This window comes from Buceros rhinoceros, unplaced genomic scaffold (assembly GCF_000710305.1).
Source record: "Buceros rhinoceros silvestris isolate BGI_N320 unplaced genomic scaffold, ASM71030v1 scaffold6412, whole genome shotgun sequence".
NCBI classification, from domain to species: Eukaryota; Metazoa; Chordata; class Aves; order Bucerotiformes; family Bucerotidae; genus Buceros; species Buceros rhinoceros.
The window spans coordinates 1,411-15,454 of record NW_010397050.1 but is presented as its reverse complement, the minus strand read 5'-3'; the positions used below and the strand labels follow the sequence as shown (position 1 = coordinate 15,454).

Genomic DNA, 14,044 nt, shown 5'->3' with positions numbered 1-14,044 from the left:
CCCCCCCAGCCGTGCCCCTGCTGAATACAGCTTCTGCGCACACCAGCTAGCTTGGACTCATTTCTCTGCCATCCGTCGCACCGTGAGCTGTAGAAGCTCTTCACAGTTTAGTGCCTTGCAAGTAAGTGTAGCTCCTCCACAGCAACACCTCGCATTAGTGGCAGAACAGGACAGGAAAACGTCTTGGCTCCCCATTTATTCCAGTTTCTTTTGTTCTGCCGGATTTGAAATCCTATAGTTCCATCTTCCTTCATCTGTTTCCTTTTCGGTCCTATAACACGTGTGGTTCCCTTCCCCCCACTCTACTAAGAGGAAAATTCTTAAGCATATGGTTCAGGGTCTGCAGAAGAAAAATAAAAAATGCAGGACAGTCCCTAATCCTTACTTGAGCATAAATTTTTTTTTTTCTGGAGATCATTTGTGAATTCTAGTTCAAAGCCCACACTTCACCGTAGCCAAAAAATCGTGTCAGTATAGAAATTAAAATGTCATTGTTGTGGGGTTTTTTGTTCTGCGTTGTGACAGACGCTTATCTCCTTACTCGCACTCCGGCAGTGCCCTTGTTGCCTCCACTAGGGCTGACCTATAAAGCCCTGCAATCACTTGCAAGGTTGCTCAACACTTGCATTTCAACATGGTTTCTTCATTTCCACTTTTTTTTTGTTTTCCTTAGAATTCAACATCACATTTTCACATTTCAGATCTGCTTTAGGCTTCTCTTGCCTGTGTGTTGCAACAGCAGTGTGATGGCTGGAAGAGCCCTGACAGTTGCCATGCCTGCCACAGAGAAGTCCGGGAAGTTGACGCAAACTCAGATCCTAGATTTTACCTCCCTTCTGCAACGTTCAGGCTTTGGGGGATTATCTAGAAAAAGCAGCGTACTGACTTCTGAAAGTCAGTTATACCTGTTTATTTCGGCTTATTTTCTCTTTTCAATCTAAACATCACAAGCAATGCTCAGCGCTCAGCTCTGGCTCAGGATTCTCTCCTTTTTCAGAAATAACAGCACTTCATGAGAACAGGTACTGGACTCTAGGTACTCCCCAGTCCAAATACCGGACAGTACCTGACTACAGTCCGACGCAGACCCAGTCACATCACCTCACCCTTTTTGCCAGAGGCCAAGCTCCCCGAAGACGGACTCTCTCTGGTGACCAGGTCAGCAGTCCCTGCAGCAGTTACAACCTAAATCCCACAGCCAGCCCTCCATCGAGCCTCTCCCGGCCCGGCTGAAGGCTGCGTGCTGCTGAACACTGCCCAACGGCTCTCCTGCCCTTCTCGCTCGAGCAGACAGGATCCCAGCGCAGGCTGCCTCTTCCTTGCACCACTCTCCCTCCCCTGGCCTCGCAGGAATACCTCCAAAGAACCACTTTCCTTTAAAAAACAAAACTCCAGGCTTCTGCTCGCACTGTCGTCTTCTTGACAGAGCTTCAGGTGACAGTTTCGTTGTTTTCCTGGTAGAACTGTGCACAAAACATACGATTTTTGCCACATCCTAAGTGATGAAGTGACCTAGGTCACTTCACAATTTATGTTCTTGGGTGATTAAATTTAAAGAGAACGATCAATAGCAGGTCTAATGGTGCTGACAGCACTTTCATTCTAGTTATTTCAATTCTAAGTACAAAAAGGCTATTCTGGGCTCAGGGAGCAGGACTGGAATTGCCTATTTGATTAGCAGTTAAGGACCCATACTGTTGAACAACACACCACGTCTCGCTTACCCAGCTCAAACCAAAGCACCGTGGCTTTGAAGTGGTTCAAAAAGTAGTTTGTGCTGCACAAAGCAACCAGTACTTAAGAAACAACACACCTCAGAGTGCTTAAAAGCACCTTTAGTGCCGGCTGGGGGCCTGCGGCCACAAGAATGAACAAACAACACAAGACACAAGACACGGGGATTCAAACGCACCCTTTGACGTAATCTAAGGCGAGCTTTTGGAACAGCTGACAGGATGACCGTCTCATTTGCCTGTAGACAAACTCTAGACCACCAAGTTCAGACTGATTACAATACTGCTACCTAGGTGTACCTGGAAAGTGGATGTTAAAGACTTACAATCGCTTACAGTCACTTTAAACAACTAGCTCTTATAAAACTCCGCACTGGTACGTGAAGTGAACTATTAATCTGACTAAACCTCCGAATTAAGTAAACTAGGAATGCATGAATTCAATACAGACCAGCAAGAAGCTCAAGCTGAAGTAAATCCTCACCAAGAGTCAACAGCACGACTAATTTTCACTTTGTGTAAAACAAAGAAGCCACAGCCCAGACAGCCTAATCCTGCAAAAGCACTGGGAGTGCCAGTACCAGACAACAGATGTGCAACGTGTTTTAGCCCTTTCCTTTTCTTTTTCTCCATAAATGGTCTTGCTGAAACACTACAAAGCTGCAATTTGAGCTCCTATTGCTGATAAAAGCAGGTGAACTCTCTCAAACTTTCTGATTCTACAGCGCTTGGCCTATCAGAATCACCACGTAGCGTATTTTCACTCCAGATACACTGCTCTTCCACAGGACAGAACCTCTCTGAAAGGTTCTTCAGAAAGTCTGTCACAATAATCCTTCCCACTTACTCTAAATGAACGACGGCAGCTTCTCTCTTCCGGCAGAGCCAAGCTCCTAATTTCTAACAGTACCCAGGGTCACCTCATCGCATTTTGTGATCACTGTATGTTGTAACAAAGACGATGCTGTTGACCAGAAGGTGATGCAACAAGTCTCAGAAATGGAGCGTAAGCATATCCTTATGGAGTAAGGGAATTAATACAAAAAGACTTCACAAATTTAAATCGGTAATTAGAAATCTCAAAGAGTAATTTGAAATACCAGAGAACCTATTGTGGCATTGTCCTTTAAAGAGTATTTTAAAATTTTAAACCTCCTACCAGTGTTTAAGGCAAGCAGAACCCCATAAAGCAGCTTACTCTGCCTCAGCTGCATCACGTCCCAACAGAGCTGAAAACAATGCGAGCTTCTGGCCATTCCCGCAGCACCTGCCTCTGCCTCACCTCTGTGTTTGCTAAAATGTTCCTGCAAACTGGCCCCTGCACTCTGACAGCAACCTGACAGCGGTCATTCTTCTTCCTGCCACATCCACCATTTTTTTAAGGTATAGTTTAGATGGAAAGATTCTACTATTAACGTACTTCCTTTCTTACTCTAGATCACAGTGAAGTTCTGGGGTATTGTCTTCCATATTAAGTGATCTCAAAAAAAGTCAGAGAAATAAAAAAAAAAAGACATAATAGTTTACTTAAAACACTGGGGTTCACACCTATCCAGTGTGATGATAGAACTGTATTTTAATTGTTTTTATAATAAAGTTGTACAGCTTCATCAGATGGACTTGATTCTCAAAACACCGCAAGTGTGCTGCACTTGCCTTAACTTCAACAGTTAAGACCACACATTCTTGGCAGAGAAGCTGGCGGGCCAATTCTTACTTTCTATCTATTAATCTTAATCACCCCAATTAAGTGCCATTAAACACAATTTCAAACGATCATAACGTGCACTAAACCGGGTTTCCTGGACCTGACCAAAGCTGTGGCACATTACCCCATTCAGCATGAAGCACTGTCCAGGACCTCCACAACACGAACAACTTTAACCCCTCCTGCCTTGACACGCCCAGTAAACGGCGTAAGTTAATTCAATGAGCAGATCCTTTCTGGAAGCGGAATGAGTATCTCCTAACAGCGGGGCAAGTTAAGCACTTCAGAGGACAACAAGATTTAAACAGCACTTTCCGTTCACACTGCTGTAGTCTGGAAGAATTCCTTTTACCACAGGAGAAAAGGAGTTTCCAAAAGTCAGTAGTTCTAAAAATGACTCAAGCCAGGGATTAACTATGTGTTTCAAATACATTCACCATCTCGTTTAGGAAAATTAATCCATACAAGGTGATCTTCCAACGCTTTTGAAAGACAGTTAAAACTAAGCTGTTAGAGGCTTAGGCCGACTGTCCCGTATGGAGGCTGCCAGCACCTGCTCCATCCAGCTGCGCTGATACTCAACAGAACCAACCGCACCTGAGAAGCCAGAAAGAACGCAGGCATTCACGAACAGCTGTTCTTCGTTTTATTGAACGCTCGAAGCAGGACTGAAATCCACGTATAGTTAAATCAAGTGTTGGTCCGCACATGATCAAAAAGAATTGGGTTGTTGGGTTTTTTTAATATCATCAACACAAATGGAAGGAATACGAAGCCTCGTAATTATCAGAGTGGTGCTACTTCAACATCTACAGACTCTCCACTGTATAGACCAGCCACACGAGTGTTATTTAACTTCAAATCCTTGAAGTTCTAGGTGAAGGATCCTTTGGTCTACAGCTCACATCTGAGCCATCGACATGAAATCAAAATGCCATTTGTGCCACTAGAATCATAGTCTTGTAGAAATATTTCTATATTTAGTATTTTACTAAAGAATATTTACTATCCTCTCTGAAGTTACATATAGCCATTAGAAATATGTACATCAAACATTTACAACTGGTTCATAATATACACACAACAATTTAGCTATGATTTCTAATTTTCCAGTGTAAAGGTTTCAAACAACATGTTGCTATCACGATTTCAATTTATCTGCTTTGCACACAGTCACAGGCAGTACAGGGCATTCCAAAAACTCATGTTACATGATAACAAAATGGAATGATGTTACTTTAATAACAATTACTTGGGGCTTGGGTTTGGGTTTGTTTGTTTTTTTTTTTAAACAAGCATGTTTCAATTTCTAAATCCCCTCTGGTGCTACTACCAACATTTAAAATAGGTTTGAGGGGGGGAAAAATATTCAGAAATAAATACACCTTTTTAAAAGTTCCACAATCCACCACGTCAGAATACTTGTTTTCCACAGAGTTTAAAGGAGATCTTCCTCCTCATCACTCCCTTGCGCTGGAATACAGTGCAGCTCAATCCATTCTTATCTTCTGATTTGTCATCCTATAAATAATGCTGTCATACCCAGGATCCATGTTCCAGAGGTTGTAGGAGATAACTATCACAGCTAAAGCAAGGCCTATCATCATCCACAGAATGATGTTGAAGACCACAGAGTAATTGTAGTTGTATGGATAGGCAAGGTTATATGGATTTTCTGTTTCGCTCTGTAACAAAAAAAAAAAAACGTGTATTACTTCAGAGTTAGCCTGCCCACAACACACATTCTGGCTACACTGAAAATCTGAGCAATCTGAATAGGAGAGATCCACCTCTGCCTGGACAGTTCTGATACTAGGTCACAAAATGCAAAAGTGATTATGTGACCGACATTAATAGAATCCAAAAGCATGATCTGGCAGGAGCCTCATGAAATTCAGCTGGGATGAATGCAAAGCCCCACACCTGGGACAGAATAACCCCGCAGCAGAGCACAGGCTGGGGACGGACCGGCTGGGCAGCGGCTCTGCAGAAAGGTACCCGCAGGTCCTGGCGGACAGGACGAACAGGAGTCAGCAGTGTGTCCCTGCAGTGACGCAGGGCACCTGCACCCTGGACTGCATCTAGAGCATGGGCAGCAAGTCAAAGAAAACTATTTTTTCCCCACCCAGGAGGCAGGACTCGCATGCGCTGCTGCACTGGGGAGAAAAGAGGACAATCCAAATTCTAACAGGACATAAGGAAAAAAGTTTTCACAGTGGAAGTAGTTAGAACTTTGGAACAAGCTGCCCAGAGAGGCTCTGGGGCTTCTAGCCATGGACTTTTCAAGAATTTGGCTGGACAAGGACCTGAGCAGCCTCATCCAACTCCTAAATTAATCCTGCTTTGAGCAGTAGGTTGGAATAGAGGGCCTCTAGACGACCTCTTCAATCAAAATTACAAAGTTAAGATCAAGGCAGATAAGTTGACCTCTTTGCACCGATGCCTGAATCATCATCAGTATTCCAGTCCTTAAAAAAAAGTTACACTCAAGCAAAGAAGTGATGCAGTTTGGATCACTTTCAATAAATCATATACAGAAAAAATGTGCCATCTACTACCTGCGAGGATTGGAGAATGGAGCGAGTCTTCCTCATAAGGGGAAGATTAAATGTCTTTACAGCCACCACTTCTACTACTGCATTCCCACCATACAGATTAAACATTTCATCTGCAAACTGGAAAAGCAAAAGAGATTTAATTTAAAATCTACACTGTAGCCAAGAATTAGGAAGAGTTTTGTTAGCAAGATGTACTAAACTGTAAGATGTCAGCTTCAGAAATAAGAAGCTTACGGGAAGTTGTAAAAATTTATACTATTTAAGAATTCCACTAAGAAAGTGCCAACTTCCACCTACTTCACAACATCTCTTTAAAACTGCTCGACCGCTGCTCAGCAGCCTGTAGCCTATGACTGCTCCCTGGGCTGAACCAGGTTCTTCCACCCCTTAGAGAAGGCCAGTCACCACACAGTTTCCCAACTGTATGTCTGTCAGTTCCAACAAAATACTCAGGTTCTCAACCTTCCACGGGGACATTATGAACCTGAATACTCTAATCTGGTCCGAAGACCAATATGTCTAGTATTTAAATATACTTGCTTAACTCCAAAGATGCCAAAGAGCAACATTTAGAGAAAATACCTGGCTTAGCAAATACATGGTTTTACATTTTTCCATCATGCTTTTGAAACTCTCAGAAGTGACTGGCCTTAATCAAGTTTTTAATCCAATGATTACGTAAGACCTAATAAAGAATTACTTTCTTGAGTACATTGACAGATGAACAGCAGTCAGAGTCTCGAAAATTTAGATTTCTACAGCTTTGCAGGCAAGGGGAAACTAACCACTATACCCTGGGATAAAGATATTTCCACATTTCTGAAAGCTAGTTTTTGTGAGACATACTGGTGGTTTTAAATGCAAGATATTTATTCATGAAAAATAGACATATCGAGTCACATTGATATACGGTTTCAACATATTCCTACTCCTTTACACAAAAGGTCTAACACATTGTAGAATCACGTCAACACTTTCCAGAATGACAAATTATACCGTTCGATTTTATAACTGAACAACTGCATTTCAAAAAACAAACCACAGAAACACGCATCAGTCAAGCCATTGCTAATGTAAGTGACGATTCAAAGCAGAAGATAATCAATAAACTAACTCCCTTGTAGTTAACACAAAAAATTACTTCCGTAGTACTGCTGTGGGTTTGTTCACTAGGTAGAAAGTATACCTTCTGCAAAGAGTCCGCAAGAATTTGGGAAGCATCCTTGAATTGCTGAGAGTCTTCCCCGTACCGTTTTCCAACCTCTTCCAAACCAGACAGTTCCAGAGAATACAGGTCTGGAGAATGATCTTTGGCTAAGTGCTTGTGTCGAGACAGCTTTGGCACAGCATGGAGGGCAGAAAAAAAAAATATTAATTCATACACAGATTACTTTAAAAACACATTTCACAAAAATCAGTTCACTGTGACTAATCCAGCCTCGCTTTCCACAGTCATATTCCATAATGATTGGGAAGTGGAATTACTTGTCAACTTAACTAAAAGATGTCCACAATCGTTTCTTTTCTTATTCTACAGAAGACAGATGATCATCATGTAACATCTATTCCTAACGTGAGGTTTTATACAGGTAATATAGAGCAACGAAACATTATACTTATTCACATCAGAATCCTTGCTCAGTAGCTGCTGCAAAAATAAAACTTGCAGAGGAAAAAAAATACCGAACTACAATACTTGGACACCCTTATTCCCTCCACTGAAGCTGACCCTCACAAAACTGAGTAGGTGGCAACTTCTGCCTTGCTGTTGCCCATGTACTAAGGTAGTTTACTTCAGGAGTAAAATCCAACCAATACAAAACAAATTATCTCAAAGGCGAGTAGTGATGCTCTTACACTTCTACAGGTATGAAACTGCAGCACTGACATTTGCCTGCACAAGAAACAGTCTCTGAAAGCAAGGAATTTAATCTGTTCCTATCTTCCCATCTTCTTTAACTACTCCTTTTCTAGTCTGCAAGACAAAACCAAGTTGTTACACCTCATTTCCTTAACAGCCCCATTTCTCTTCACCAGACCTTCACCTAATGTGAACTTCCAATTTTTCATGACTGTTTCTTTCACTTTAACTTGCTGAGGGCTGCAGCTTGAAGGAGAAAACAAAACAAACAACCCCAAAACAAATTCTAAACCCCAGCAGCAAGATAGGAGCTTCTTTGTAAAAAGATTATAAGAAGGTTTTTGCTTAAAAAGATCAGAATTAAAGCTCACTCCTCCTGTGGAACACCACTATTCACACTACAAGTCACTCCAGTCTTTTCAGATAAAATGTTATAGTGATTTTTTGAAGCAAAATGGTGGAAAGGGCAAAGAACATGTTCTTAACAGCCACTACACTTCAAGAAAACGAGGAAAGCCCTGGCAAATTCTTCATTGAGAAACAGCAGCTCAGAATTTTCCCAGTTCTCAAACACAATACAAGAGCAGCTACAGATTATTAAGGTTCTCATTTTCTTCTGCCGGTGACAGGACTGATACACATGGTTTGAGAATGCATTACTTAAAGTGATGCAACCAACTGCTGACCCCTCAGATATATACCACTAGCTACCAAATACACTGGCAACAGCTTCTCTACCTTTAAGTGAGGTCTCTGAAGTTTGTGACTTAAGATGGGCAAAGCGTTTCAAAAAAATCTTACCAGGCTTGCAATATCATGTAGCACTTGTAGTTCTGACAGAAAAAGCAAGTCAACCTGGGGAGAACAGGCAAGGAAAAAAAATAGTCAGGTTATGTCCTTTGATGAAACCAAAATTAGGGAAGCGTTGTTTTCTTGCCTTATTTTGTAACAGGTTATGTCTGTTACAGCATCAGAACATTCTAGAAGGAAATTACTCTTAAAAGTTACTTCTTAGAATTCAGTTACAAAAATTAGAATGGGCTCTCCTAGGAAGCAAGAGGGGAAAAAAAAATATAAAAGCACAAGCTAAGAAGGTTAGAAAAAAAAATCATAGAAGTTCCCACTGATTAAAGTTTATTACCTCATTGTTTCTGCTGAGGGAGTTGAGAGGAAGGGAGCTAAGAATGGAGTTGTCCTGGAATAAGCGGTTTCGAAGTTGGCGCAGAGTGACAGAAAGATCTTCAAATACAGAGTTTGCCTTGCCAACCATGTACACTCTCTGCAAGAACAACCATTGTTAGTAAGAGCAGAGGTGAGTTCTTAGCTTTTTCCCAGTCACATATCAATAATCAATCATACTTTGCACTGGGGAGAGATTGCACGTTATTTCACGTAGTGACACGGTTTTGTTCCAGTCACACCAGTGGAAGAGGTTTAGCATTTAGAACATCTGCAGTCAGAACTGAGGCAATACTCACCTCCTCGCTGGGGGCCAGCTGCAAGACCACAGGAGTTTCCTCAGAGAACAAAGTATGAATGGCATTCGCAACACTGTCCAGACTGAAAGGAACAGCCTGGAAGACAAAGTCTAGTTAGATTTTTGGGTAAAAGAGGGTCTAAGAATATAAAAAGAGATAATATGCTTAACTACAGAAGTCTGGAAAAACAGGTCAACCTCTTTTTGTGCAGAGTATGAATGCTTCCCAAGTGATAATGACAAATAATAGGAGCCAATGTGCAAAGCTAAACATTCGACTATGTATCTATGAACAGACAATTTCTTTGTATATATTGCAGACCCCATATATTTTTATGAACTCCAAGGGGCCATGACCTTGTAATTCAGAGGCTCAAGCTAACAATATAGCCTTGTTTATCAGTAAAGCAAGGCCAACAAATATAGAACCTATACAAAAGGGAAAACAATCCAGGTGCAAATGGAAAGTTACGAACCACAGAAAACTGATGACTGAAAATATACCAGTATAAAGATCAACTGCTGAAACATCAAAAAAAAGAAAAAAGCCATATAAAAAAAATCCCCACAAATAAAAGAAATCCTAGCACTGTATAGTGACATTACTGGCAAGCTAATAAAACTGTCAGTTTTTCTACACACTCACTTCTGAGTTTCATGCAAAAAGAAGCAGAATTACACATTTCCATTCACTAGTTTAAGAGCATAAAAATATTTGTTTCTAATAAATTTTAGCGAGTCTGTAAGCTAGGATAATTTGCACCCAGCAGTCCTGAACAGGGACTCAGTGATGATCATATGAAACTATTCTTGCACGTTGGAGAACCAGTACTTTGACAGCATACATTGGGGGCAGTTATCTGAAATTACAGTTGTCTGATTAAAGCTTAGGAATATTAATTCCTATTAATGAGAAATAAAGACACATCAGAACTTCATCGAAGTTATAAGTGCAAATACGACTGAGGACAAAGTATATTGAAGTTTTCTGCAAGTTAGCAATGCCACCATGTAACCGGGAAGCAGTGAATTCTCTAAGTCTTGGTACAAACGTAATAAATTTGGATGCCAATCAGGAAGAATATGCTTTAGTCAGACAAGTTACTGAACTCAACACAGGAGGCCCCAGGTGACCTTAAGGGCCTCTCACCTGGAGTCTGGCTGGATTATTTATCTGTACAGCCTGATGCATCATTCTAAGGGGGGTACGTGAACGTCCAGTGAAGTACGAAATAAGGGAACTTCAAGGACTACAGTAGAGAGTCATTACTTCTCATTAGGCCACAAGAGTCACAGACATCGCACAACAGTTCCAAAGGTGGATACTCACATTCTCAATAGGGTACGAAATCCCTTTCACAGGCAACGTCAGCTTGTCTACTCCTTTCACTGTCACCAGCACAGTAGCTCGTGGTCTGTGAAACAGATCACCCACTGCAAGCCCAGGCCAAGAAAGGTCCTATTAGAACATAGCAAAAAACCCTTGTATTTCACAGGGAGAAAGAGAGGAGCCCTTCCCCATCAAAATAACTCATGAATAGCTCTGTGCAGGACAGCCATCAGAAATTTCATGGGGAAGTCAGTCACCACTAGAATGCTGTCATCTTGAATAATACTAACTCAAGTTAACTACGGAAAAACTGTTTGTTTCAAAGCTGCCAGTAACTTTATCGCAAAGTCTACACTGAGAAAGCATTATACATATATATCTTGGGTATATCAAGAGTTATTTCCCATAATTAAACTAGAAATGTCATAGTCTGTGTTTAGTAAGTGAAGGCTGAATTAAAAAAAAAAAAAAAAAAAGAAAAACCAGACACCACAGAAAAAGGTATAAGCACATTAAAACACTAACATCTCCATAATTTCAGCACCAGAAAGAAACAGGTGGAAAAAAAGGAGGGGAGTGTCAGTCACACCAACAGCCTACTACCCTCACACTTACAGATTTACATATAAAGATTGCTTGTAGCTTACTACAGCTAGGTATCAGTACGAGCATCGTGAGGGCTACCTGGCTGGTTCATTCAGGCGCAAAATACAAATTAATCTGTTTGGACTTAATTCAAACAGATTTCTCCACTTGCGTAAAAGACATGACTGCTTGTTTAAGTTTTATGAAACCAATTTATTTAAATTTTAGAATTAAATGTTATTGACATTATGATCTGTATCACCTCAAAGAAACCCATCCTCAGGGACAAAAAAAAACGGTTCAGTTTTATCTTCCCTTAACAGGGGAGGAATGTTTTTGAGAATTCCCAATGTAATGTACTAAGAATTCTAAACTCTCTACAACACGCCTACTGCACTGTCATTTTATGTTCCTAGACTCCAGCCTTGATGTAAACTGCAAAATGCGTATTTGGGCCCTGCGGTATTCTCCACACCAGGGCTGGGAGCTGCCTGCACAGTGATCTCTGCCTGCCTCAGCGACAATGCCGATGACTTTCAGTGTCAGGGCTAAACTGAACAGAGTCATTTAAACACTTCCTTCCCTGCCTGCTTCCAGGATTTGGAATAATACTGAGAAAACTACTTCTAAAGGACGCTATGGACCCATCACAACAAATGCAAACCAAGCTTTGCCAAAGGCATAGAGGGCATACTGAAACACTTCTTCCCAGAATAATCACGTCGTGCCTCGGGATGACCAGTATACCAAAAGTTAAGTGTTCAAAATGGGCCAAACCCCACTGTTTTGCTGGCCGTCTTTACATGCAATGCACACAGTACCATCCGATATATTGGTTTTTTCTTGATAAAATAATCAAAATATGCTTCTTACAAATACTACTCATAAGAGTTTGCTACTAGCTTAATGACAAAAACAAGCATAAATAATTGACAGCAAGATATTTTCAGAAAAATTCCAAAATGCAGGCTAAACAGACCTGCATTCAAACCAGGCTTATCAGACCCCTTGCCTAGCCACAGTATGGAAGAAATGGGAGTCAGCCTCCCTCTCCAGCATCGTCAGAATATCGTAGCTTTGAGTATCTGGCTGCAGATGGTCACTGCTAGAGGCACCTGGCTGTTACACTTTCACATACTGCTTCAGCAGCCACTCATCCCTGCTGAAGCCCAGCAAAAAAATTCAGTAGGCAAGGTGGAATCAATCCAAAAGCTCCTACTCACGTGTCCTCTTTAAACACCACTAAACCTATACTCAAAAAAATACCACAAATTAGGTTTTCAAGTCTTCAAGATTACTTCCTAAGCATCCAGTCTACTTGTTCTTATTAACTACGTTCAGCAGAGAAGCTTGCTGACCTGACACACGCCTGCCTGGCCAAGCCATTCCTCACAATCTTCTGAGTACACAAGTGCAGAGCCCTACAGATAGCTCGAAGGCAAGAAATGACAGTGGTTTCGGTAGATCCTCATAAATGGCTATGGACAGGGGGATACTGCAGGTAGCTGGGTCTCAGAGGAACTGAAGACCAGCACTCCGCCAGGCTTGCTTCCTTCTGTCGCTGATGATTCAAATTAGCCAGCTACCACAGCCTTCTGCTGCTCACATGACTGATACAGCTCTACGCTTGGAAACCACACTCTGACAAGTCATGCGTTCCTCAAGACAAACAGGATTATATTTTATATATTCCAGCACATGACAGGAACACCGGCACATTAAGTGAGCAGGGCTGTAGATCCAGAAGAATTGCGAAATGAAGACCTGAAACATACATCTTCAACAGAAAAGCCCATGGATAATGCAGCTACATCTGGAATCCGCTCGCCAGGAATGGGCCAACTTCCATCTCGAAAAACAATTGACTGAGGTGATCGTAAGACGCTAAATTCATCGCCGCACACACCTAAAAAACAAACATTAAAAAAGCTGTCAGAATTCCTGCAATCTCCCCCTTACATAATACAGAAAAAAGAGCATATTAGAGCTTTCATGCTTTCTTCCCCTCCTCTCAGGCCTACCAGTTTACGTGACACAAGTAATGACAACCGATTGTTACAATGCTCTGGAATAATAAATAAGGTTTCTATTCAGCAACAACTAAGGACGGACAAACCCTCCTTAACAAAAAGCAGGACAATTACGCAAGCAACAGCTCAGTACACTTCTGAGTACTTCTCAGTACACACACTCACTAGCAGGTTGTGAGTGGTGTTAACAGCTCAGACCTGGTGAAGCTAACTCTCAGCAGAGCCAGGCAGACTCCAGTATCCTGTCAGCTCACAAGCAGCTATGCACCAACATGCCTCTGCTTCCTTCCAAGTCTGCTTGGCACAACACCTCTTTTCGTGCAGACAACAGCCTGAGCCACAGTACCCAGAGCCAGGAGGATCAGCAGAGTCAGGGCTGGCTTAAACAGCACGCTGCCAGGAGCAATCCGGCTTCTGCAGAACAGCTCCGGTGTCTCTGCTCTGCCTTCTCAAGCACGTGATGTTGTGAAATGTTTTTCTTCCTTGGATGCAGTACTGGACCTAAGCTTATTGTGTGAAGCCACAATCTGTAATACTTCTCACGTTGGGTTTTCGCTTACTCAGGATCCCCCTTCACTCTCTTCCTTGCTACCGTGAATAGAAAAGTTGACTAAAAACATATTTCTAAACTGTATTATGATGACAGTAATTTACTGCATAATAAGGTCAGAAAGGACTCCATGGAAATAAGAGACGGGCTTCTTTCAACCTATCTTCCTCCTTTAAAGTCACCTGCAATACTGTGTACACAAACATTTATCT

The 14,044-nt window shown here is 41.7% G+C and overlaps 1 protein-coding gene across 1 annotated transcript; it reads right to left on the bottom strand.

Moving 5' to 3' along the window:
• Positions 1-4,552: 4,552 nt before the first annotated feature.
• On the bottom strand, positions 4,553-13,153 carry ATP6AP2 (ATPase, H+ transporting, lysosomal accessory protein 2). The gene is given in 11 exon segments (XM_010146091.1): positions 4,553-5,126; positions 6,000-6,116; positions 7,186-7,249; positions 7,251-7,317; positions 7,320-7,335; positions 8,662-8,715; positions 9,002-9,139; positions 9,339-9,434; positions 10,668-10,796; positions 13,028-13,086; positions 13,089-13,153. Coding segments are annotated over 11 exon segments (993 nt in total). The 5' UTR covers positions 13,147-13,153; the 3' UTR covers positions 4,553-4,931.
• Between the last annotated feature and the right edge of the window lie 891 nt (positions 13,154-14,044).